Raw genomic sequence first — 27,695 nt, 5'->3', positions numbered from 1 at the left:
TACCGTTACAACTAATCATGCATGAAAAATGACGTAATACCGTGACGCTACTTAAACCTTTCGACTTCCAGGTGCAATTTATTTTTTTTCGTGCTTTTTGCCGAATCTTAGGGATCCCAGGGAATGCACTGAGTTTACCCACCATTAATTACTTTCCATTGTTAGATGTAGAACGTATTTTATCACAGTTATAATGGAAGGGACATTACATCTTAAGCGCTTCTTAAAAGTTTAAACCTTACAACCTTAATCAAATTTCGCGAGAAGTTTCAATCAGGAAACATCTTCACTACTTATAAAAGAACTTTCAGTGCACATTTTCAAGTTTACTCTCATTGGCTTTTTCTATCAATCTTCGGTCTAATGACTTTGATATAGCGCTTAGACTAAATTTACATTAATTTTTTTTTAAACTGTCCAAGAACAGTAAGATGCTAATAATTTTAAACCAAAACATATTTGTGAAACATCGTCAGGGTCTATTCTAACTAGAATCAAAACCAATACCAAAGTATTTACGATTTCCTCAAATGTAACGTTAGCCTAAATAGAATCTTGGTATCGGCCATAAATAGCACCGTCGGTAACGCTTTTTAGGAATATCACGTTACGGTCAAGCTCGTAACCTTGAATTTATTTGTCCGACTTCCAGCAGTTCCATTTCAGAGTACGTGCTGAGGAGTCTAATTTCTCTCTCTTGTGAATTCCGTTGAATATTGAAACATATCTCGTTTAAATGGGATTTTGAGTGCACAAAATGATTACAATTTTGTCAGTGATCTTTTTCGGAGGAACAGTTGCTTTGGCAAACAGGTAAGCTGCTGACTTACTGACTTTAAGAGCTCATGTTGTCATCGTTTTCAGAGTTCCTTGATAGATATCATTGATTCACTTATCGTCCTTATAACGATAGAATTGTGCATCTTCGATTCAACTGAATTAATTAGAATCGTAAAGAAAGAGAAACCAGATCTGAAAAGTCAATTGATTTCCAAGCTATAGGATGGGTTGAAAACTCTCAAGTCGCGTTGGATACGTCGTTGTGTTACTGAAATATGAAATTGAGACCTTAGTTCGTTACATGTGCATGACTTCCTGTACAGCTGTGACGACTGGGTCCCAGCACGTCCCATTGTTCTGATGAACAGCTGGTTTTCAGTGTCACGCCATTCAAAATAGATCAAAATAAAAAATAAAAACCGTTCAATCGATTTAGTCTAGAATCTGGAAATAGAAAGAAGCTAGATATGTAAAGACTCTCGCCAAGATTCAGGTCACAGCAATTTTTCTTACGAAAGATATGAGGAGAAACGTTTTTCCCAAATTTATAGAGATTTGTATGGAGCCGCCATGCTGGTGCCCACCTAGATGGGCACCAACATGGCGGCCGGAAACCAGCAGAAACATCTGTCACTGAGTTTTGCTACAAAAGCGTGAATTTATCTCTCTAAGAACTCATAAACGTAACAATAATACTTTATTCTAATACAAGAACTGTTCAGATAGCTGAATTTCCCTAAATAAGTCACCTTTTAAACCAACATAACAGCTCTCTCGCTCGTCATGTAAAGGCCACGTCACGCAAAAGCTTAGAAATTCAAGAGTAGTCTATCACTAAACCAAGAACCCATTTGGAGTGAAAATTTGTCTGAATATTAGTTTTTAGCTGCTCTAATACATCATGAAAGTAAAATCTCAGGAGGATCAATAGTTCTGAAGTCTGAAATTTAGTGACGTCACGTGAAAACCAGCAATAGCGGAAGCCCTTTATAAACTTAAGTCTCCGATATCAATTCTCCTCACGCCGATAGTAAGCGATTTGTCTTGCAATCGACCTTCTTTACTGTTAAGGCTCTTTCTTCCTTTAACAAGTGGAAAGTGAACTAATATAATTTTCGTTTCGAAAAATACCATAGCACTAGGTCACTCAAAATTCTACTCTTTCGCGTTAGCACTAGCACTCTGAATTCCTGTACCCTTTTAACAAAGGAAACTTGCTTAATTGCGCCCTGGTGGGGTTGAGCTTCCGCGCAAAATAAAATTATTAATGGATGAGGAATCTTTGAGGCATCATCAGCTGATGCAAATCGGAAGTAGGTAGAATTAGCATCGCTATTTTTGTGTACAAATATACTGATTAAAAAATACTTTAGCGGTTAAAGTATAGCAATTGCAATTTTTTTTTTCAAAACAGGTTTCGACCTGTAACTTCTTATAAAGAAATGCCATGGAAATTTTAGAGTAACGTTAAAGGTCCAACATGTGATTAATGTCTTGAGAGTTTTACTAGTTCCTGTAGATGAAGTGATCCATGGACCCGTGATTGATTAGTTTGTTAAACGAATTAATCTCTGGTCAATATATCAGTCACTCAAATAGGTAGCGGTTAACCATTTGAGTGATTGATATATTGACTGACCGATTAAATGACTGTGACTGATTGAGTTTTGGCGGACTGATTGACTGACGACCTAATTGACTCACTGACTGACGAACTGACCAATGTTTCGACTGACCGTCTGACTAATTAGCTAACTGACGTATTAACTGACAAACTCACTGACTGACAAACTGACCGACCGACTGAATAAAAAGCTGGCTGCACTATTAACTCACCTGTTAGCTGACTGCATGATTGATTGACTGAACTAACTTGTTGACTGCCTGATGAAATGATTTGTTGACTATCTAACTGACTGACAACTTGGCTCGCATCGCTGACTGGCTGAGTACCTGACTGACTAATTGGTCAATTGATTGATTTATCGACTGACTGACTGACTTATTGATTGATTGATCGACTGACTGGCAGACTAACTGAATGAAAGAATGACTGATTGGCTGATTGGCTGGCTGACTGACTGACTGACTGCCGGACTGACTGACTGACTGACGGACTGACTGACTGACTTATTGAATAACAGACCGACCAACTTTCTTTGCTCGGCTGAGGTGCTCACTTTGTACCAACGATGCATGCCAATAGTCGACTCTATGGATTTTCAGGTCTTGTGTCAAATCAGAGAGGGGATTCCCTGAAACACCATATTCATGGTACAGAGTCTTACGACACCCCTAGCATTCTCCCATACTGAGTATAGTGGCATTGAAGCTTGATGAAGTGATTAAATTTTGTTTTTTTTCTTATTCCTCGACCTCATAGTAACGCCCGACTGTTCATTACGGCTCCAAATATCTTTCATCTCGGTGTGGAGGAGACAGTATCAGTTATCATTTACGGCAGCGATAGGCCTGTCAGTGTGACAGTGGTTGCTCAGGATTTTCTCGATAAAAAAAGAAACTTGGCAGTCGCAAGTGGAGTTTTCACTGGTGGTAAATAGTATAAACATATGAAAATCATAAGTGTTCACTGCGGTTGAAAAAACGAGTATAGAATCGATCCTCGCAGTTATGAACACTACTGAACTAGTAGCCGCACCGGTATCGCAGAGGTCATGGGTTCAAATCTCTCTTATTTCAACAACTAGTTCAGTAGTGTTAATAACTACGAGGATCCATTCCACATTCGTAGTATGAATTGAATAACATATTAGAAGTTGATATTTTCTTTTAAGTAGCAAACGTTCAGGAAATATAATTGAGAAACTTTGATGGTTGTTTCCCTCATTCAAACACACTCATGGGAACTGAGGTTTTTGAAACAGGAGAGCATTATCAGTATTAACAAGGGATGACAGTTAAGAAGTTGGTAAACTATATCTGTAGCCAATAAAATGTATGATCTAGCATGCGCAATCTGAGCTACTGTTATTTTTTCTTCAATTTATTTCCACTTTTGGGTAACTAATTTGAGTCGTTTTTTTTTATTCCACAGAGGTACCTGGTGTTTTGAAACTCAAGGTAACAAGATACACACTTGATGTAATGTATATTTGTTCTTACTGATCTGGCAGTGACGTACAATGTGACACTCCTTAAACCACTGTTACAGAGGGGTTTTCACGTGCGTATCTATCATTAAGACCATGACGTTTGCTCTTATTTTGAAGGATTATGGAGTTCAAGTTCAGGGTTCAACATAACTGAAAGATAATTATTTCGTTATGATTTAACCGTAGGGCAATCTGAAGATGCGATTGAAAACCTGTTTGATTTGTTCAATTCACGCTCTCCACATGCCTTAGGCAAATGAAAAAAATTCATTATCATCATTTAGTTGTCTTTCTTATTTGCTCGGAAGCAAGAACGTTCGAGTTGCAATAACTTTTCTCTCACTTGTGGTTTAATATTCATTTCACCCAGTTGGATCCAAAAGATTTTCCAGTGGATGTTACTGATGACAAAGAATTAGCCACTCATCGCTATGTCTCCCTTGTTGCAAAATCTAACGATAGCGACGTAACCACGAACAAGGAAGCAAAGGTGCTCGTTAGTTTTCTAGATGGCATTGTTCTTCTACAGACCGACAAGCCAATTTACACTCCACAACAAAGTAGCAGTTTGGAGTATGCTAAAGGTGAGACTGATATCATTTTTTCATTCGCCCAGTTGCCAACTGGGTGAATTTTCCTGTCGTATATTTAGCCTGAAGTACTAAACAGCTATGAATCTCCCGGAACTGCATTTAAAGTTAGGCCCTAGTCCCTATAAGACCTCTGGAAGATGCATCTATTTTTCTCAATTTCGTTCATTCCTTTATGTGTGCGCAAGATTTTCCGCCAAGGGAGTTCCAAACAAAAGTCTTCTTGGGATTTAAGAACTCGTCAGATATCAGAATGTTTTCTTTTTATAAATTGCTAGTTTATAAACTAGCGGGGCCACAAACTCCCATGCCCTCCCTCCCTTTCTTAATTACGCCTTTCTAGGTATTATTTTCCACGTGCAAGGGGTGAGCCCAATTCCAATTTCGATTTAGGGAGAAAGAATAAAAATATCTTAACGGCTCATGAAAAGTTCGGTGTATGTATCCAAGTCATACGACATTTCAGTATGCTGGACGGACTGAATGCCGGGTAAGGAAGCTCCAGATTTTCAAACGCCTGAATTATGGAAGAGTCTCTTCGAACGTTATGACTCTAACTAAAGGATTGTTTATTTTTTCAGTTAAAATACGGATCATATGCCTAGGATTCGATCTTAAACCCAAAAAGGAGAAAAAGGTGAGTGGTTTAATTTATTCACTTGGATGAAGATGATCGGAAAGTCACTTCATATAATAACATACATCGATCACAGACTTTTGTTTGTACAAACCACTGAGTTTTAAGCATGCTAGTAACTTTCTTTCTTTTTATCGTCCTCTATAGGTGACAGTTATTGTTAAGGTAAGACAAATGAGAGTATTTAAAGACATACAGCAGTTAAAAATTTAAAGGAACCGATCAACCGATTTCGCCCGCCTCAATTATGAAAAGAGAAAACAGTCCCAAAGTTGTGAAGAGATATTTAAGCAGTAATGAAAACAATGTCGAAAAAATTCAGGCCCGTACGGGAATTGAACCCATGACCTTTGCAATACTGGTGCAGTACTCTGCCACCTGAGCTAACGAGCCAACCGGGAGCTGGTCATTATATAGGCTCGTAATAAATTCAGTCTTGAAGTGATGAATCGATGAAAATCATACCTGTGAACTGCGGATTAAGAATTACTGCGAAGCTTGCTTTCATATTCATTTCTTAATCCGTAGTTCACACATACGATTTTCATATATTTATTGCCAAAGGTTTACCTATCTTCATAACCAGTCGTCAGTGATGTGTTAAGGTAGTGATGAGTCATTTTGTTTTACTTACATCGTCGTTATTTGAAGAATGCGTAAAAATCACTCATGTAAAGAATCCATTTCCATTTTAGAACCCTCAAGGTGTTGTGGTTCAACGATGGAAGGATCTGAGTACAGAAACTGGTAGGAAGTCTTTGGAAAATTCATGGTACCTTTGGACCGCATATGCTCGAAAACGAAGATGCTCTATTAGTTTTAGTTTAATTTTCTTATCAAAAAACTGTCACTTAAGAAAATAAAGGAAAGCTTTCAGGGGCAGAAACATGGAAGTAATCAAACATGTTGACTTTGTTTCGTCATGTTTTATCTCTAATTTTTTTCTCTTTCAGGTTTTATCATCAAGATTTTTGGTCTTAGTGAGTTTGCGTTAACTGGTCAGTGGACTGTATTAGCACTTCATGGACATGAGGTGACTGTAACTAAAAGTTTATTGTTAATTTTTTTTTGTTTGTTTCACTTAAAAGTATGAAGGTTGATGCTTGTTCTTTATGATGCTGATGTAAGCGATTTTGTTTCACAGAACACTCAAAATGCCTCAATAAAGTTTGAAGTAAAAGAATACGGTAAGTGAGAACTTACATATGGGAGGAAATCTAATAATTCCCAGTCGTTTAGAGCGTATTTCGATCGAATGTCTTAGAGCCAAAACCAAAGTAATCACAACGACCAATCAGATCAATACCAGGAGCCAATAAGAACGCATGATTTATTCAAGTTTTTTTTTATCCGATTGGTTGTGAAAATGGCGCGAGTTTTCTGGACTAATCACGTAGCGAAGAAAATGAAAACCGAAGCAATATCGATGACTTATGACAGTCAATTGAAAATCGTTCTGTTGCACTTCTCGTTCGCCAGCTGGGTGTCGCAGAAAAAACCTCTTTCACTTGCAATGCTTTTTTAGCGACACTCAGGTACCGAGAAACACTTTTTGGGCAATGCAATAAGCTGCATGGTGCAAAAAATATTATGAAAACGTGGGAGAAATTTTTATCCCATTACTTCGAACTGCATTGCACAGCTATATAGGACACCCCAAAAATACAAGAAATCTGACATCCTGTGAAGTAATCTTATGAGTACTTTCGTCTTTGTTTCAATTTAGTTCTCCCAAAGTTCTCTGTCGAGATATCAGGACCAAAATATGTACTTCCTAATGTGAAAGTCATTGGCGTTTCCATTAGAGCCAAGTATGTTATTCAATTTTTTTCTCTTTGTTTGAAGTCTCTGCACTCAGGTTTAATCCTAATAATAGATAGTATCGGAGAGTAGCAAGAGAAACATAAGTGCTGTGCTATTATATAAGTAAATCTGCAAATACTGAACTTTACCGAAGGATCAGAAACAACTATTTGACTGCCAAAGGTTAAACTATCACGGTGACTCAAGCTGAGTTAAAAAGCGTCCAGGGGGCGTTAATGATTCCCCGAGATTTCTACTTAATCAGCCAGAAGGTAAGGATAGCACTTTTCGACTGACTTGTCGCTCGCTTCATTGCATTATCTTTGCAGTAAGTTGGGAAGTAGTAGAAACTTTGATTGAATAAAAAAAATCCCATCGTGTTCTATTGTGTCAGGAATACTGCCTCAGCTTCCTTTTGCCAAAATTACTCTTACTTTCACTTTTGTGTGGTGCAAGGTATTTTAACATATTTTCTTGTGTTTTTCAGATACACATACGGAAAGCCAGTTGATGGAAGAGTACTCGTCAAGTTTTCCATGGTAGGGGGACGTTTTAAAGACGTTTTGGTGAAGGAAATACCAGATCAGGTAACTGGAGTGGAACGTCGCAGCTACATAAAATAACTTTGACATTTATTTATAACCTCGACAGTTGTTTTTCTCTTTATTTATATATCTACTCATCTATCTATTATCCTATTTATGTGTTTATGCTTTAATTTATACATGTATGTGTTAGTGTACCCATTTCTTTCAAGAGGGCTCAGTACCATTCTGATGGAATAGGACTTAACCTTATCACCCCTTCGAATGACTGACCTCTAATTTTTCCCTTCTTAGTATCACCCTTGATTCAAGTATAAAGGTTCACCCCCTCGAATGACTGACCTCTAACTTTTCTTTACTTAGTATCACCCTTGATTCAAGTGTAAAGATCACGAGAATAGAGGAAATGACCGTCAATTTTAGAAGCTGATTATAAAACAAATTCTTTTTGTCAGTACCACAGAAATAAAAAGAGAAAAGTCTGGAAAATATGACTACTAATGTCAGGGTTTGAAGGATAAAAAAATGCTTCCACAACCTCAGCTTATGAAAAAACTTTTCCCATTATCCCACTAATCAAATTAACTAAACATATCCTAAAATATACTTCCTTGGGAAAAAGGAAAGGAGAATGGGGGGGGGGGGTGGTTCAGTTTCTTATCTTAGTCTAAGTCTTTCAGTCGACCATGGAAATCCATGGAAATCCTGAGTGTTACTGACCATGTTCACTAACCAGAAAAATTATCCAAAGCCACAGCAGAAATCTCAACCAAGATTACTCAGATGAAAAAAAATTATTCACAGTTACAGGATGGTAAAGCTGACTTCATTGTCACTACTGACGACATTAAGAGCACTCCTGGTCTTCCGTGGTTCCCGGATGGTCGGCGACTCCAGATCGAGGCTGAGGTCATCGAGAAAACTTCTGGAAAGAAAGAAAGTGCGATAGACAATGGAATTTACTTCGTCAAGTCTCCCTTCAGGATTGATCACAAAGCGACCACTGAGTTCTTCAAACCTGCGCTTCCTTTCCTAGTCAAGGTAGTGAAAGACTCTTACAGTTCTTCAAAATATTACAAAAATTGAATTTTATGATGTACCAAACCTTGAACTTGATAATTCTCAATGCTGTCACTCCGTCATGGACTAAAGCACATGTTCTTTGAGCCAACAAAGTATGTTTCAAAGATTATTTAAACATGAAACTATAGTTTTCACTTTTTGTCCGGCTTACTAAAGGAACACACCAAAGCAGAGCAACCGTAGTCTGAACAAATAAAACTTCAGTTTTCATCATACCATGTAATATTAATGTAATACCTGATAGAATATCGCGTTGAACATCTCTTACGGTTCTTTGCTTTGTTGATATTTAAGAATAAGTTTGGGTGATATCTGCTATACATCCAAGGCACTACATAAGCTAAATCTAAACGAGCACAAAAAAATTTGTTTCATTTTAAAAATATAACCTCGATTTCCTGTCGACATTGACAGGTCGATCTGAAATACCCGGATAAAACGCCGGCCCGTGGAATTCCAATGTCCATTTCGGTAACCGGAACTACACATTCTGGGAGCAAAATCAACATAGGGAAGACGGCGAGTAAGAAAGATAACGTGAATTTTGAAGACACATCTGACAATCAGGGAAGAGCTAATTTCGTCATCGACGTACCAGGAAATGTCAGAAAAATGAACATTCGGGTGAGTATTTAATAAAAGCATGCAAGGTTTTATACTTCAATTTTATTTTGGCTTGACTACTTAGCAAACGAATGTAATAATCCGGTATTGGAAGAGATATCAACTATTTTGCACACTGAGTTTGTTACAGTTGTAAATGCATGCGCATCACTTGGTATCTTTTAATACAGGTGGGGACAGAGAAAGACGATTTGGATCATAACACTTTTGTTGAGTTTGATGTTTATGCCTACAAGTCCCCTTCAAGAACATTTTTGTATGTCAGGGCAATCAGGGTAAGATTTGCGTTTTATGTCTTTCCTGGACCCTAGTAGTTGTCCGATCTTGCTCATTCAATGAGCATTTTGATGCACGCCCATCTATCTCATGATCCCGGCTCTCTATCGCTATTACAAAAACCATAAAAGTTCTTTAACAACTGTTGGGTTGGAAACAGAGTTCCCTTTAAATATGGGAGTTTAATTGCTGTTTGTATGTTTATCTGTTTTCTTTATCTTTGAATCGTAACGAATAAGGAACCTTTTTTTAATTTGCTGGAGCACTCTCACGTATTCCAAGATTGTACTTACAATTTGATTTCCACGGCAATATGCCATTTTTCCACCTTAGGAAAAGCAGTATTTTAATTGTGATGTGTTTGTTAACAAGAACGCCTCCAAGATTACTTTCATGGTAAGCGCATGGTTGCTTTACGGAACTCTTCTTCATAAGCTAGATGGGTCAGATATCAATAGTCAGTTCATCACAAGCATGCAATCAACAAAGATCTGAGCCCTTAAAGATGATTTGAACTTATAACACTAGAACTGGGGAACTCTACAAGTGAGCAACAGAATAATTGTGGCAATAGGCCCATATTATTGGTTAATGCATAATGGCTTAAGTTGATATCAGCGCCAAACGCGAAAAACGTCCTCAAGGGGCGAGAAGAAAGAAAGATAGATAAAGTAAGTTGAAAGAAAGGATCATTCTTCCTCATACACTCTCAATTACATTTGGAAATAATTCCATAACGAGGACATAAATATTTTCGTTGATAAGTTGTACAAAGAGGCGTCGCAGTATGCTAACATTGCACTTGTTTCACGTCAACTTAATGTGTTGCAGTTTGATTTTCATGTGACTCTCCCACCCCTATCTCATTTCAAACAATTTTTTTTCATCAGGTAATTACGCGCGGTAGGATACTTCGCCAATGGGTCAAAGTCCAAAGGGTAGGGGTGATATCCAGCTTCCGGTTTAAGATTCTTCCAGAAATGTCTCCATCATCACGTCTAGTGGTTTTCTTCATCGGAGAGAACGGTGAAGTTGTTACAGACAGTGTATTGCTTGAAATTGACGATGGACTACCAAATAAGGTAGGTCACATTTTTATGAAAGGGGTCAGAAGCCATTTCTAAGATACATTTGTGACAAAATGAGGGGACAAGCGTGCATGGGACATATTTCACATGAACTTTATGATTTAAGATGCTTTACACCTCCAATAGCATAGAGATAAGAAGGGCCAAGTCTTTATAGCCAAGATGTTTTATGATACTGGACTTTGCTACATGAACGCGTTGTTTACTCTTCTAATCAGGCGAGACCTCTGAGTACACTTTAAATCATGCAAGTTTCATTACTGACATAGATTTGGTGCGTTTAGCGATACAAACATTTAATGACAGCCGAGTTAATAACGTAAATTGGCCACCGTAAAGGGTTCAAAAGCTGACGTTTCGAGCGTTAGCCCTTCGTCAGAGCAAAGACGAAGAGCTAGCGCTCGAAACGTTAGCTTTGAAATTCTTTGCGGTGGCCAATTGATGTTATCAACTCATTTGATAATACCAAATTACCCTGTTATACTCTCCCACCGATGCAACACCATATTTTCTTTAGAAACTTGCCCCTTTATTCAATGACAGCCTATATTTAGCAATCGTATAACGTTGTCACTTTAGATCAGAAAACCCGTTTATGTAAACCACACCAGGAGTGTAGGCCGGGGAGGGTAAGGGGGCAAAGTAGCGTCTCACTGGCTTTCAGGGTAATACTAGTTTAAGCATTGAAAGAGGGAATAAAATTAGTTCACTTTATTCTCTCTTAAACAATGATTGATCAGTTTATCACATGTAATTACCCCCTTGAGCTGCGCCCTTTATACTTCGAAAAAATATTGTTCTCAGAATTAATTTATGATATTGCGTTTACTTGCTCTTGTATTTGGCCACCGATATTGTGAGCCTCTTTCCGCAGGTTGAGTTCCACGATGAATCACCGGGTAAACAAATTGATCCAGGTGTTCCTTACAAGATCCAGTTATCGGCGACTCCTGGGACGAGAGTCGCACTTTTAGCTGTCGACAAAAGTGTCTACATCCTGAGAAACCGAGAAAAGCTCAACAAGAAAAGGGTAGGGAAGAAGCAGTAAAACAATTTTGTTGTTTGTAACGGGTCCACGATCATAAACGATTGCAAGAGACTAATATATAGTGAATGATCAAAAGTTGTTACCAGAATAACTGCAGCAAAAATGACCGCAAACAAACAAATAACGAACTGAAATGCGTTAGTTCATTGTTTGTTGTTCTACGCTCATGCAGTTTTGTAAGCTATTTTGCTGTGGAGGCTTAGAAGGGGTGATGTTGGAGCAGAAAAATTTTCGTCTAAGTGAAATAAAACTGAACATGTATGCCCAGGTGATGTTCGGGAGCGGGCCGTAAAGCTTAAGAGCTTTATTATATATTTTATGACTCTGTCTTAGAGAGGGCTTAGAGTGGAGTAGGAAGAGCAAGTTTTGTATGGTTGAGATGCCTGCAAACTCTCGACGTTTCATGCACATTTAGGTGTTAAATACCATGGAGTCCCTCGACCTGGGATGTGGCGTAGGATCTGGTAGCGATAGCCAGGATGTATTCTATGTAAGTAGAACAATTTATGAATAATTTTGAACATTTCTCTTACGCAGGATTTCATAATTAAATATTTGTTGAACACTTTGAGGAGATTCACAACGGGGTTAGCCGCTAGCCGTAATACGGCCAAAAAATTTAGTTGTCAGGCGTTAAACTTGACAAATTCTAACAGATAGTCGTTAAAAAAAAGTTAACCGTTAAAAAAAATTCGGTGACAACAATGGAAAGATATCAACCGTTAGCCATAAAATAGCCAAAATTTTAAACGTTAGCTGTAAAAGCCATCACCCCACTGAAACCCTCTTTTGAGAGCAGGTGCAAACCATTGACTGCTTTTGCGATTGCGCCTGGACTCTTTGCGTTGTACACATTATTACTGAAAAGCCCCCGTAGAGCAGAAAGGGGACCCATTGAATTTTCTCTTCCGTGAATGACTCCGATTAAAGATTTTTGCAACTGCTTTAGTAAAACCTAGTAACAAATTATCCGGACAAAGTAATTTCTCTCAAAACCACTTTGCCTCGAACGCAAAGACGACATTTATATAACTTGGATCTCGTAGAATGTTAAGCACTTTGGAGGTTACAAAAAAATTTCATTGGTGAACACAATCTCACCATAAAGGATTATGTACGTTGCTCAATGCATTCTAATATTTTAATAGCTCAAAAAATCTTTAATTACAGAAAAGTGGAACTGTTGTAATCACAAACACAAACATTGCAAGCAGAGGACGTTCTGGTATGCCAAGAACCTTTCCGTATGTAGACATGTAATACGTGACCTTTTAATTTCCCAAAATAACTTGATGATATGCATTCAACCATAAAGAACCGCTTTTAATTATGCATTAGAACCAATAAAGACTGTAATATATTTGATATATTAAATGTACGCTTGCACCTTTGCACATCTTCTCAACTTCTATTCCATATCAGTTCACAAGTCATTTCCCCTTGTCTAAGAGAAAAGGGAGAAATCCCTTTAACTCATTGACGACAATGTTAATTGAAATAATAATCATAATTAGGAAGGTGATAGAGATATAAAGGTAATAATAATGATACTAATCATAGTTCGTTTTCATTTCCTTTTTAGAATTTTCCTGTCCTCAACCAAAAAGCAAACGGGAAAGGCGGTCAACCACAGGTAAAGAAGTTTTAAAGAAGTTTAATATTCTTCTTAGCCTGTATCATCTCTTCGGTTTTTCTTTATAACGACAATCAATTGAAACGCGCTTAACGAGCTTCGTAAATACCTTGGTAGACATAAGTATCACAGATCGGAGACCCGCCTTTCTTCTTTTTTTCCTAACTGTTCTTGAAAGACAGACATTTATGCACCCCAGGAATATTTATTGCTACACTTGAATAACTTGTTTCTAACAGGTTTTTCGCGGTTTAAAAACTGCGAATGACAGACATGAAAAGACTTGCTAGGTTTTAGGGCTATTGACGTCATTACGCCCTAGAAGAGCTTGAAGAAAGGGTGATAATGTTAAGGTTGGGATGTGAGTGATAGCGCACGAACCTGTCAGTGTCGCAATGTCTTTTCTTCTTTAGATCTGACTCAGTGCTGTAAAACAGGTCAGATACCCACAAGAGCAACCTGTATGCTACGAGCCAAGTATTTTTTTGCTAGTGCCAGCAAAGATTGCAGAGAAGAATTTCTCCGGTGCTGCTTTAATTTTACTGGGGAAAAAGGTAAAACTGTTTACATAAGCATTCGTTCAGTAAGGATGCTTTTTAATCCTCAACAGAATAAATACCGCCTTTGATCAGAAATGCCCAGTTTTTCGGTCATGTGCTTCATTGCACACGCTAATCGAAGTAGTTTGGCTCAAGAAGTACCAACATTCTTCCATACTTTTTTATTGTCGTGCATACCTGGACAGTTCTCACTTACGATAAACAGCTTTAGTCCTAATCTAACGCTGTGTTCAGACGTATCCGATGCAATCTCCAACGCAACAAAGTTGAGTAAAAACCCAGATTATTTGAACTTCTGCCACTGTTAGTTAATAATTAGTATTGAAGTATTCATTCTCGTCTAGCGACTTAACACTTCTTGTGTGGACCACGAGGTTTCGATTGCATACTGGGTCAACTGAGTACGCGTCATCCCACAAAGCATGATGCCCTACTATGTTTGGCCAGTATTTATCAGCTGTAACTGACGCATTTGGAAGATATTTTGCCTCAGCAGTGCGCTGTCTTACAGTTCTCCTGTTCTTTTTTTTTTCTTGATCGTGGATATCGTCCTTGCTTATCGGATATCTGCTCCATTGTCCTTGTTCAAGTTGTTGAGATCTCTTTTCAAACGCCTCTTTTTCCCGGCATGCGTTGAAAAGAGGAACAAGATCAATAAACTTTATCACAGCTGTTGAACACTGGACAATCACACCGGTGCATAATGCTTTTGGAGGCGGCCCACAGTCAAACAATCTAATTGCCTAGAAAGATATTAGCAGTATGAAGCCATAACGTCTCAATCACATTTGAAGTGATTACATCATAACACATACAATGAAACTTCTTAGTGTATTCACGACAATGAATAACCACAAGCTTCGTTATTCTTAAGCAGTGTTCATTACTGTGAAGATCGCATGTGTATTCATTTCTTCATCCGCATTTCACATGCATGATTTTGATATATTTATAGTCATTGATTCACCACTTCACGGGTCTATTACAAACCAACATAATGACCAGCTCCTAGTTGGCAAGTCAGCTCAGTGGTAGAGCACTGCAGAGGTCATGGGTTCAAATCCCGAACAGGCCTGAATTTTTTTCGAGCCTTATTTTTACTACTGCTTCAGTATTGTTCTTCAATGCGAAGGTCGCGCTCACATTCACTTCTTTACTTTGTCGATTTGTTTAATTACCAGACCCTAGAAAGACTGAAGTAAGAGATCGTGCAAGATCATTTAGACAGTTTGACGATGAATTTGAAGATGAAGAAATCAGTCAGGGGCAAATAAGACAATATTTTCCTGAAACTTGGATATTCATGGACGATGTTGTTGGGTACGTGAATTCATTTCTTGATAACATATCTTGACTTATAATGCCAATGTATAACGTAGATTGAATAAGCACCCGTGCACTGAAAGGTGGGGCGCTTATGGAGGAAGGGCGCTTGATTGAGGGGGAGGGGGGCTTTATCATTCACCAGTACTGATGCACTGATTCCACTGTCGTTGAGGTTTAAAAAGTTGTAAATAAAGTGGAAATTAAAATTAAAAGGTTTTCCTTGTATCCCCACTATTTAAGATAGTGAGGGAGGAGGGGGCACTTTTTCTAGGAGAAGGGGCGCTTGTTTTACATCATGGCTTGGGGTGGGCGCTTATTGGGAGGGGGGGGGGAGAGCTTATTCGAGGAAATACGGTATAAATATTCTATGGTAAAAATGATGCAAGGTTTGTTTCTATTTCAATTTAAGCTGGAATCAAAGACATCCGTTTGCTAAGTAGAACTTATGAGAAAAATTTAGTGACTATATTTCCTGGGATTAACGCGAAGTGAAAGTGAACAAAGCGAATGTCAGAATTGAAGTGAAGATGGGTTAATTCATTCTCTGAGTCATTTTACCTTGAGCATGACTTCTGGTGGGGTTATTGATTTATTATTGATTTATCAGTCTCTGCTACCGACAACTCTCTTATCCAGGACAACCTTTACCCGGATGATCAGTTTCCATGATCAGATAAATATGTAATAGCACCCTGCGTTCGTCAGGGAAACATAACGTTGATTTTACTTTTTTTTTAAAGTGTTTTCCTTGCTTCTTCCTCGTTGAAATTGCCAGAATAACCATTCTCTTTTCTCGTAGCCCTGACGGGAAATTTCATCTAGATACAAACCTACCAGATACCATCACCACCTGGGTTGTTCAAGCTGTTGGAATTTCAAACCAGACAGGGTTAGGAGTTGCTCGTCCACTGAACATCCAAGCTTTTAAGAATTTCTTCGTTTCCCTTCGTCTTCCATATTCTGTTCAGCGAGGAGAGCAGATCTCTGTGATTGCTACAGTCTTTAACTACGGGGACATAGAATTTAGGGTGAGAATGTGTTAGCTTGCCAATGACCTCTCAACTAAATTAAGAGAACTAACATGCCTCCTTCCTAAAAAATTAACATTTTACATAATTGTTGAATCGGTAGGTAAGTTTCCTTTTTCTGATGATAGCATAATGCCTCTGGGTTCGATAACTGTTCGACTTTGTGAAGATTCTCCTTTCACATCCTCTTGTAAAATATTCATGTGATTTTTTAGTTCCTTGTCGTTAAAAAGTTCTTCTTGAGCTTGGGACCAAAATTTATGAAAGGAAATTGTAATTATGAACAAAACACCTGGACTTGTGCTGCGTTTCAGTTTTAATTTGCTTTTACGGTTTTACGAATAATAGGAGCTAGCAATGGAGGAAATGTTATTTTTAAGCTGAAACAGCCTGTTAGGGAATTATACGCTTACACTATGAAAAGCGCGCCTCGCGACTCGAGGAGGGCGCTGATACGAGGGCTTAGACAGAGATTTAGACATAGGGACGAACGGAAGTATGGATGGATAAAGAAGTTAAGGATGGTTAAGGTATACGAAATTGGAGAAAATCAAATAAAAAAGTCAAAGAAATTTCAAAACAGAAGCGGGAATCTTCCATTACTCGTGCGAATTGAACATTAGAGGAAAAAGACTTCTTTTAAAGCGAAAGAAAAAATGAATAGAGAACTTTTTAAGGTGAGATGGCGAGTTTATTCCGTGTGTCGACCTTATTATCTTATAGGTTAAAGTAAAGCTAGAAGAAAGCAAGGAGTTCTGTACCAATGCTCCCACAGGCCAAAAGTCAGCGGTACTAAACCTGAATGTAAAGGAAAACGATGCAGGATCTGTTACATTTCCAATAATACCCATCAAACTTGGAAAAGTGTCCATCAAAGTGATCGCCACAGCAGAAATTCTTGATGATGGACTATTTTTGGGTGAAATAATCGGCCCGACAGCCTTCGACACGGTGGTTCGCAGCATTCTTGTAGTGGTAAGGCCATTAGAGGTCTATTCTACGTTTGATGATTGCCTATGGATGACAGGGTTGTGCAGGATGTTGGAGACATGTTGCCAAGTTATTCTTTTTACTTATTTCTTCGCAGCCAGAAGGAGTTGAACGACGTATAACTCACTCATTTCTTCTTGATCCGCAAGGTATTCATTGTGAGGATTTATGAAATTCAACGAAGAAAGTGCATGCAGTTGTTAGGCTGACCTAATGACGGTATACTGACTATATGATATACGAAATAATAACACAAAAACGGACAAACGGATTGACAGGGTGAAAAAATATCGGCATTAATTGTTCCATGCGCGATGTGAGTGTATCGGTAACGAGAGAACAATAGCGAGTGATAATAACAAGTGCTCCATACAGAATCGTCTTATCTTCTAGCAAACCTGTTAAGGCCTGATAACTGGAAATACGCATCGTTAAACTAGTTTAGAGAGGTAGTTGATACGGTTGATGAAACATGAAAGGGTCAGAATGGGTACAAATCAGATGGTTTGTCCCGATTCTGTTAATTCAATGTACCTTTATTTAAGGCGACAAGTTTACCTGACTACCTATGCGTTTTTTACAGGAGTGTTGCGCGACGAAGCACCAGGCAAAGTCAATACTTCTGCTCCTTCAACAGGGATAAAACATGATCGTAAGTTAAGTTATAGAACTCCGATGAGGTACCAATGTTTCATTCTATTTACACTAACCTTTCATTTATATTTAATGGACTATTTAAGCTTTATATCACAAGGGAACATTGCTTATTTTAAATGTCTTGAGCAGCAAATGTAAGAGTCCTTGATGTATCCTCAATCTATGCTCAGTGCTGCTTTAACTGTTTGTGGATTTCTTTGCGCTCTTCCACTCAAGTTGACTTAACCATATCAAAGATGATCATATTTAGCCTCAAATATTATTTACAACAGTTACATCAACTATTTTTTTTCAAATTTTCCAGGAGTTGTCAACAACGGCATCCAGGTAGACAGTGTGTTTCTCAAAGTTCCTTCCCGGGCAATTCCAGGATCCCTAAAAGCTGTTTTGTCACTCACAGGTGCTAAGATACACGACGATGGTTCAACAAGTTACTGTATTTTAGCGCCATGTAGGCCTCGCGCATCATTTCTCAGCTCATTCAATTAGTATTCTAGTATCAGTGATATCAATAGGCATGATAACAGTTGGCAGAGGCTATATTGTTAATCTGAAGTCTATGTCATTCCAACCTGTAATGGCATTTAGAAAAAGAAACTTGTTGGTTGTGCTGTTCCCAGACAATATCCAAAGTAAGAATTTTTTGTGGCTGTAACTTTAGATTTACAGTCAGGTACCATTTCATTAGTGTAGCAAAGGTTAGAAAGTAGAGCATACTCTATTGATTATCGGTATTGTTATTTGGAAATGCCTGACATGGTGCTCTGCATTCTCAATTTTTAAAGCTATGATTGGTTGCATCTGGGCGTCGTACCTTACAGAGTCCACATGCAAACGTTTTCAATTATACGTTGGCTTTACACCGCACTAAAAAAAATCCTTTGTCTTCTTTTCAAGGAAACCTCATTGGTCCGGTGGTGACAACTTTAATAACCGGTGGCTTGGAAAGCCTTCTTCACATGCCCATGGGTTGCGGAGAACAGACTATGATATTCCTGGCGCCCAATGTTTATGTAATGCAGTATCTGTTAGAAACTAGACAGGTTACCGCTGACATAGAATCGAAGGCTTACAGAATGATACAATCAGGTGAGTAAGTCGACGCATTTTCCAATATAATTAGTGAAAGACTTATCTCAAAAATAAACTACATGAAATAATTTTTTCTTCTAAAATAATATTTTCCAGGATACCAAAGGGCTCTTAATTACCGAAGGAAGGACAGGTCTTTCAGTGCATTTGGAGAGCATCGTCCTGGTAGCACTTGGTAAGTTGTGAAATACTCAGGAGAGCAAAACCCGTCTATAGGAAAGCACTTTGATGAACAGACAGGGCCGACAGAAAGGCAGACGGACGGGTAGGTAGGCAAACAGGTAGAAGGATGGAAAGAAAGACAACCAGACAAGGAGGAAAGACAGACAGACAGGCAGGTAGACAGACAAACAGGAAGGCAGGCAAACGTTTCGGCAGACAGATAGATAAACAGGCAGGCAGGCAAACGTTCCGACAGATAGATGGACGGACAAACAGATAGACAAACAAGCAGGTAGGCAAACGTTCCGGTAGATAGATAGACGGACAGACACTGAGGCAGACAAACAGGCCAACCGAGTAGATTGGCAAACAGACAGACCAACATACTGATAGAAAAGAAACAGAAAATGTACGAGTGAATAAGACAAGCCAATAATCTTATGCCTTCGCTTAACAGGTTGACCGCTTTTGTGGCGAGGGTTCTCTGTGCGGCACAAAAGTTCGATGGTGTCGAAATCGACCAAGCTCTTATCTGTGATTCAGTTAGTTGGCTTCTGGAAAACCAGCGGCAAGATGGAGCTTTCCCTGAGGTTAAGGATATCATTCACAAATCCATGATGGTGGGTTTTCTGTAAACTTTTATGATAGCCTTTGTCCTAAATATCTAAGACTATATGGTTCTTGTTGCTCGGATATGCCTCATATTTTACTGATTCTTTTGCACTCAAGAGCAGCTGTATTGGCTCCAAACTGTTTAAATATGATACAATGAAACGGCGTGCTTTTTATGTTTCATACGATGGCTTTGGACGCGTTATGTGTAGCCACTAAAATAGTCTCCTTTTTCGGGTGTAAGCATTTCTTTAAAATTAAGGTCGGTAAGTAACTGCCAAATTTAATTTTAAATTCATTTTTGTAAGTTATTTTCTCATCATCATAATTCAATTCTCATTGTTTAGGGTGGTACTCATGGCGATGTGGCAATGACTGCTTTTGTTTCAGTGTCCCTCCTCAAGTGTTCATGTCATGGGAAGGTAAAAAAAAAAATTTCGTTTCCTGATTACATTTCCGTGATTATTATTTATTTAAATTATTTCTTCTTCCTAGAATAAGAGTCACAGGATTCAGAATGCTGTGGCTTTCATGGAATCAGAGTTGGATAGCATAAGTAAAGTTAACACTTTGGCGCTTACCACATACGCCTTAGCTTTAGCTGGCAGCAGGAAGAGCTCCAAAGCAAACGCAAAATTACTGCGGATGCAGACCTATGACAAAGGTACAAATAACTTTAGCTTTATGGAGCAAATTATGATTGAGGATAGATAGTTAATCAGAATTGCATTGGCTGCGCATCACCAAGCTTTTTGATTGGTTCAGAAAACTCACACCATTTTCCTAACCTATCAGTTACAATACCAAAGCTAAGCGTGATTTCATCGCTTGCGTTTTACGGCTCTTCGGGAAGTTTGCTTGTAACAATTGCGTCTGTTCTGATTGCTCGTTAAAATCACTTTAGTTTTGCTTTTAGAACTTTGGTCGAAATGGGCTTTAATTAAGGACTATATTACCACGTTTTTATTAACAGGAAAGAGTAGACATACTTATACGTTGCTAGATGTTTCCCACCATTATTTTTTCTTCGAGTTTGCATGGCTTTGCGTGTCGTGGCTTTCATCTAACAACACGGATAAAAAATGCTGAGGCCAGCGGCGAATTACGATAATTTGTGCCTACTGATCAGCAACCGTCGGGTTACAAAATCGTTTTTACTGACTGGAATTGTTCAATTTCAGACGAATCAACTCGTTATTGGGACGCAGGAAACCAAGCTTTAAACGTGGAAACAACCGCTTATGCACTGCTGGCTCAGATGGCCGTTGGAAGACTGAAGTTGGCGGGACCCATTGTCACGTGGCTTACCAGTCAAAGAGATCCTCAGGGAGGCTTTGTATCAACACAGGTTTGTTTTAGAAACCCTTGCCACTTATTCGTTATTTTTGTCATCGAGTGTTAATGAATTTTTTTATTCACAACCGGATTCACGAGTTTTAGTTTATTAATGCTTCAAAGACTTTTCCATCGTTTCGCGGACAGTATTCTTGAAGTTTTGACTTAAAGGATTGATCCTGAGATCATGCCTATAAAGATTTATACCTGTAGGTTACGATCTTAATGGAACGATATGGTACAATATTTAACAATTATTCACCGAAGTGGAAGTGGCTCGCTAATTATCCACCACTTCCGCCGACATTAAGGTTAATAATTGTTTTCGTATATACCACACAGTTACCTAAAAAAGTTTATTTCTTTCCATATACTCATAATGGTCGAAAATTAAATTCTTGACGCGCGATTTTGTCTCATCGCATATAATATTTGCTATTCACTAATGAACTAGCCAATCAGCGCGCTAAGAGCGCTTTTCACTCATGTGGTATATACAATATTATGCGAAAGAAGACAAAAATTGCGAAGACACCTGCGTTAAACAAAGTCTTTCCTTTTGAAATAATTTCTTTTCAAGCATTCTTCTTTCTCGTGTGAATTTTTATATTAATGAATTACCACACTCGATGAGTGTAGAAAGGAAATGCACATCACTCCTTTAATACTTAATAATTATTGATCATTAAATTAAATTGATCATTAAATTAAATTATTGATCATTAAATTAAATTATTCTATGTATTATACATTATTTAGTTATAATCTTAAACAAAATAGTTATCTTAGATATGTCCTCTTTATTTAGATTTTATATTTATATAGATATATGCCTGTATGTAAAATGTATCAGTATGTATATGTATATTGCATAGTATTAAATTTTTATATCTGGGGTATAGTTTACAATGAGGATTAAGTTCCTCCCTTCTATAACCCTTTTTTAATAATAATATGTTATATGTCATTATTTAAATAAAGTTGTTATATAATATCATATATCCTGGTACCATTTTTAAGGACACTTGTGTTGCTCTGCAAGCGTTATCACAGTACAGCGAGAAAACTGCAGGGGCAAGCCTTGATTTGCGAGTGTCTATATCCTCTGAGAAGGATGCTAGCTGGAAAAGAAATTATCATATTGATCCAGACAACGCCCTGATACTCAGACAGGAGGAGGTGAGTTTGAGCTCAATTACGCAGACTGAATTGAAATGCAGTTTAGTACTTTGTCTTTCGTCACGATTTCTCAAAGTTCACGGGATTGTTTGATCTTGAAAATGTAACAGTTTTTTAAAACCTCCTCAGTATGTAATTTGTACTCCTGCTAAAGCGACTTTGGGATTTCAATAAGTGCAACGCAGAACGCAACAACGTTAGCAACCCATTGAGGATAGGTACATGTGACAGCTCGAGGGGCTTACGCTGGAAATGTCAGCTTTAGAAACACTTTACGGTGGTCAATTTACGTCGTCACATCAGTTGATAAAGCTAAATTATCTTGAAATAGCCAGCACCGACGCAGCGCCGCAGTTTCTTTACAAATTTACCCCTTTGTTCAGTTTCTAAACTAAAACTAGTACTTTAGAGAAAGCTTTTGCCGCTAAGTCTTTTTCACGGCTGGATGTACATTCGCGTAAAATTGATTGACATCAAGTTTGTTTTCAACAGGTCACTCACTTACTAGGTGGAGAAGTGTTCATCGACTCGTTAGGAACTGGAGTGGGTCAACTTCAGGTGAAATGAGAAATAATTTTCATACTCCTACCAATCAAACATTTTGTTAGAGCGTATTTCGACTGAGGATCAAAAATCAAACCAAGGTAATCACGAAATAGAAGATCATGAGGAGCAGATGTCATATTGAATTCATGATAAATACGAGCAAACGGTTCAGGTGCGAGAAAGGGTGGGTGATTGAGTCGTGATTGGTTTCAGCTTTCCAATTGATTGGCTGAGAAGGGGTGGAAGTTTTCAGTAGAACAATCACTGAGCGAGGTAAAGAAAAACCAACGCAATCCAAGGTTATGCTCGACGCTACGTTAAAAACTTCGCTTAACTGAGATAACAACTTAAGGCAATACCATAAAGTTATAAAATCATGGTTTATCTGCCCTACACAGAAGCTTGCCATTTAAAAAAAATTCAATTCGATTCCCTTGCAGATTGAAGTGCGCCACAACGTTCCGTCGCCTAAAAATGAAACTTGCTCGTTTGCTCTGAAGATTGAAGTAAGAGAGGAATTTAGAGAGGACAGTGATAAGGGCATGCCAATTGCTGGACGCTCAAGGCAGAGAAGAGATGACGATATAAGAGAAAGAAAAGCCAAGAAATGCAGAGGAAATAAGAGGAAGAAAGCGTGCAAAAAGAGGAAGAAGAATAAAAAACATCATAAAAAGCCAAAAACAGAGGCCAAACCGCCAGATGCATTGTACCTTAGGATCTGTGCAAAGTAGGTTGTGTGCTTTTATTTACAATTCGTTATCAAAACTCTGACAATAGGTTCATCTCCGTTAGACACATCCTTTATCGCTTTGCGCGGGAGCTACCTACTTGATAATCCCGCTGATTACTGTACACCAGCCCTTTCTTATTTAACATGTATGTGCGTAGTCCAGATTGAATTTTGCTGTACTCCACTCACTTACTAACTGATGTCATCATAGATATCTGAAGGCCGGTAAATCTGGAATGACGATAATGGATATTGGTATTTTCTCTGGTTTTACTCCAGATAAAGATTCACTTGTTGAGGTAAATCGGAAAAAATTTCTCTTTGTTTGCGGAACTTCAGTTCCTTTGTCTTGCTCAGCGTTCAAATTTCAGGCATGCGCGAGGGGATCAATTTTGGCCGGCCGCGCGCTATTTCCCGCGCAAAATTTTAGAAGTGTAAGAAACAACTACTGTCATGCAAAATGTTCGAAGAAATTGAAACTTGTACAGAACTCCGTCAAGGAAATAAAAGTTGGGAATAGGAAAGGTCTCGACTTTCGAACTCAAATATTTTTAAGTTGACCTACCCATTTTTCTTTCGAGCTGTATTATAAAAGCTATCACATGACTTAGTGGTTTGTGTAGTTGCCCTTGTGAGACGATTTGGTTCTAATTGCCTGAGAACACGCCACCAAGCTATTACAAGGTTTGCACATGCGCAAACGTTCGATTGCTGAGTGCTTTGGCAAACTTACTAATTTATGTTTACGTTGCGGGAGGACCAGCAGCCTTACGCCTTGCACGCTGCACTTAGGATTAAAAGGTCCAATATCAAATGCTGTGGCGTTACAGGTGGTACACCAGCATCTCAGCCAGCAGGTAGAACTATACCCTTAGCCGCCTTAAGCTACAGATATCGAAATAAGCGCCAGCAGATTTGAATTAGTCCGATTGCTTCTAAGTCTAACCTTTTACTGTAGACCTAAATCTTATTTCTCGTGTTTTGCAGCTTATGAAAAACGTCCGGCCAACCGCGGAACGCTTTGAATTTTCTGACAGATCTGTAATATTATATGTCAGCGAGGTAATTGGAGTAACTCATTCCTTTGCTATGTTGACCTGTCACCAAATATTTTGTAAGTCAGCGAGGTCTTGAAAAGCAACTCTTAAGTCTGCTCGCTGTGACGTTTTTCAAAAAAGTTAATGGGTCGTTAAGTTGTGCAACAGATCAAAATTCATTTATTGAAATATTTTGATATAGGTAGTGCTCGTTTATAGCTTGGGAGGGACTCTCACCAAACCCTTGATTCTTGTCGCATATCACTCTTCTTTTTAATAATTTTTATACCGTGTTCTTAAAAGTACATTTTTATTCCCGTCTATCAGTTTTTTGAAGGAAATCATATTTTTTAGGAAAAAAAAATTTTCTTCAATCATGAATTATTTTAGCTGCATACTCTAAACTCGAGTTTTGTTTATTTTGAAATCCTTGGTTTCCCCTCAGTTCATTGTAATCTAAGAAAACGAGAGTGTGAAATGGGTTGATAAACTGACGGAAAGCTCTTTAATTTGTGGTATTTGATTTTAGTAAATCATATAAAAGAATGTTTATCCTCGTTTGCGTTTTTCATAGATTTCTAGTATCGATGAATTTTGTGCCACATTTACTGTGAAAAGAGATTTTGATGTGGGAACAGTCCAACCAGTTCCTGTCAAAGTCTATGATTATTACAAACCAGGTGAATAAAAAGATAAAGGATGTAGTCAGTATTTTCCACAATAACTCAAGCGAGTTTTGAAATTCGCACGATCTGAATACACTATATCTTGCTAGAGTCAACTGACTCAATGATCAATAACGTTACCTGCGCGCACTTTTGATGCTTTCAAGAAACAAAAAAATTAATTGAATGAAAATACCGTCGCTTGGACAATCACAAAGTTAATTATACTAAAACAGCTATTCTCGCCCACGAAAAATACCGCTGGTAACTTTGCATTTGGTCAGTAAGAAAATGTCTGTCAAGTTCATTTACAATTTTTCATTGCATTGGTTTGTGTCTTGTAATAGATGAATCCTGTACAGAATTATATTCACCCTCGACGAGAAGCGCATTGCTGGGAAGCATTTGTCAAGATGGTTATTGTAAATGCTCTCAAGGTATCGTCAACCGGCACAATCATTGCTACAGCATAATGTATTATGTTTTTATATTTATCAAACTTTAAGCGGAGTAGTTACCTAAACTGCTTATAACATCCTTCTGCTGTATACCCTAATGGTACCCTGGTAAAGGAGGTTTATCTCTTTGCTCATGTATTTTGAACTGTAATTCACAAGCTGCAAAAGCAACCTTTCTACCTCAAATTGCGAATCGTGATAGAGGACTTGAAGAAGAAGATGTAACTTTTGGTTCCTAATTACACTGGCTTTTATTGGAAACTTGAATAGGGGTCATTGTGTCGGTTTTTGGGAGATTATTTCGAATAAGATTCAGGACTAAGACATTCTGCACCCGAAACCTCACTGAGTCTTTCAATTGTACCATGTCACCATTTCATTAGTACTGAGAGAGAGGGTCACTTTAGGGATTCTTTGTTTGCTTTTGCTTAAAAAATGGCTGCGAAATTATATATTTCGCGTTTGGGCATTTATTAAAACAGCACAAAAAGATTGAGAGCGTTTTTTGCTGTTATTCTTCTTCAGATGACTGCTCGTCTTGTGTCCAGCGTGAATTCAAAGTTGAGGAGCTAAAGAAAAAAGCGTGCCTCGAATTTGACTTTGGTGAGATACTTGTAATGATAATGCAATTTTCTGTCTTAAAAAAAGGCTGAAGAATGATGTGAGCATGCTCAGAAGTCACAATATAAAACGTCAATAATACAACTGTTGCACCCTAACATCAGTACACATATTCTCCATACTGTTCGCTATACATTTCCTAGGGTGCTGACAAGGAGAATTTGTTTAATAATCAAGAGCTTCCTTAGTTGCTGATCATTTTCTTTGCTCTCGTCACTTTAATGTTTGATTCAGGGATGATATTGTCAGGAGAAATTAGCTACTAATCAATCTTAGCGGTCAAAGGGTAACCAGCTGTTTCAAAAAAAAATAATAACAAGTTATATAAAATAAATATTTGTATATGTTTCCTGGATTTCTTGCAGTGTTTCCTATACATTAGTAAACTCCGTGTTCTCAAGTCAGAAATCTTTTGAACATGTCGTAATGCGCTTCTTCTTTATAAGAGATTACGATTACACATTACACTTTTACTAAGTTATTCTAGCTTAATCCATCATAAATATCATAATTTCCTCGATTGTGATTGGTTTAAAGAACTATTTTCCACTAACTCACCTGTCAAGTTGTTATCGGAGAGTTTATTATCGGACAGTTTGTTGTCGGACAGTTCAATAAGCCAATCATATTCAAAGTTGGGGTTAAAATCAACCAATCACATTAAAAGTTGCAGCTTAAATCAACCAGTTGTCAGTCTTTTAATGCAAATTTTCCCTTTCTTTCATAACTTGGCTATTCCTGTTTCTCGGAAATTGTAATTTTTATGATTGATTGGTAAAAAGACTTTGTGTCGTCCAATTCGGTCCGTAATCGTACTCGTGATAAACAAATCAGACTCCCGCTGCACGGTCGTTCGATGTTGTTATCACTTGTATGGTTACAGACCCAATCGGTGGACACCACTCATTCCTATAACCATCACTAATTTACGTTGTTGTAAATGTATTATTATTTCTACAGCTTTTATTGGCGAAGTGATCCTGTTGGATGAGGTGGACACGAGAAAGCAGTCTTGGATCACGTATGAAATGAGGATAGACCAGGTAATCAAGAAAACTAAAACAAACTTCGCACAAGGAGACTTCATTGAGTTCAAGAAAAGAGCAGGATGTGCATGTCCTAAGCTGGTAGAGAGGAAAAACTATATGATCATGGCAAACGAAGATGGACCATTCTTTGTTTTTGACTCGAAATCTTTTGTAATTCCTTGGGAGAAGAGACGAAAAAACAAGAATATGTTGGATGATCTTCGTGCAAGAATAGGATTAGATCCTAGGTGTACATTGTAGAACTTAGTTTATCGTTTTTGTTTTGTACTGTTTCTTATACAAACTTTTGCAATGTTCATTTTTCAAATGTTAGAAAAGAAGAGAGAAAATGAAAAAGGGCAAATTATAGTTAGCTAATAAGATATCCTTTAAGTTAAATTACATTTTTTCATATAATAAAACAAAACAATACAAATGTTAGACTTAAA

At 38.0% G+C, this 27,695-nt stretch overlaps 1 protein-coding gene across 1 annotated transcript; it reads left to right on the top strand.

The window, feature by feature from the left end:
- Positions 1–626: 626 nt before the first annotated feature.
- Positions 627–27,695, top strand: LOC113684159 (A.superbus venom factor 2). Its single transcript, XM_089205172.1, has 42 exons — positions 627–813; positions 3,164–3,333; positions 3,836–3,861; positions 4,264–4,477; positions 5,065–5,120; positions 5,268–5,285; positions 5,816–5,867; positions 6,074–6,153; positions 6,265–6,307; positions 6,847–6,931; positions 7,411–7,510; positions 8,273–8,509; positions 8,966–9,175; positions 9,346–9,450; positions 9,785–9,847; positions 10,342–10,533; positions 11,414–11,569; positions 12,003–12,077; positions 12,758–12,812; positions 13,170–13,220; positions 13,634–13,774; positions 14,962–15,100; positions 15,906–16,134; positions 16,858–17,109; positions 17,222–17,273; positions 17,708–17,776; positions 18,086–18,181; positions 18,679–18,870; positions 18,970–19,048; positions 19,493–19,655; positions 19,995–20,069; positions 20,143–20,311; positions 20,829–20,995; positions 22,003–22,161; positions 22,654–22,719; positions 23,148–23,434; positions 23,649–23,736; positions 24,425–24,499; positions 25,049–25,154; positions 25,487–25,576; positions 26,123–26,200; positions 27,179–27,695. The coding sequence occupies exons 1-42, from the start codon at positions 758–760 to the stop codon at positions 27,505–27,507; spliced, it is 5,145 nt and encodes a 1,714-aa protein (XP_089061298.1). The 5' UTR covers positions 627–757; the 3' UTR covers positions 27,508–27,695.

This window comes from Pocillopora damicornis, chromosome 4 (assembly GCF_964200805.1).
Source record: "Pocillopora damicornis chromosome 4, jaPocDami1.2, whole genome shotgun sequence".
Classification (NCBI taxonomy): Eukaryota; Metazoa; Cnidaria; class Anthozoa; order Scleractinia; family Pocilloporidae; genus Pocillopora; species Pocillopora damicornis.
The sequence above is the reverse complement of the archived record's forward strand: the minus strand, read 5'-3'. Positions and strand labels throughout refer to the sequence as shown.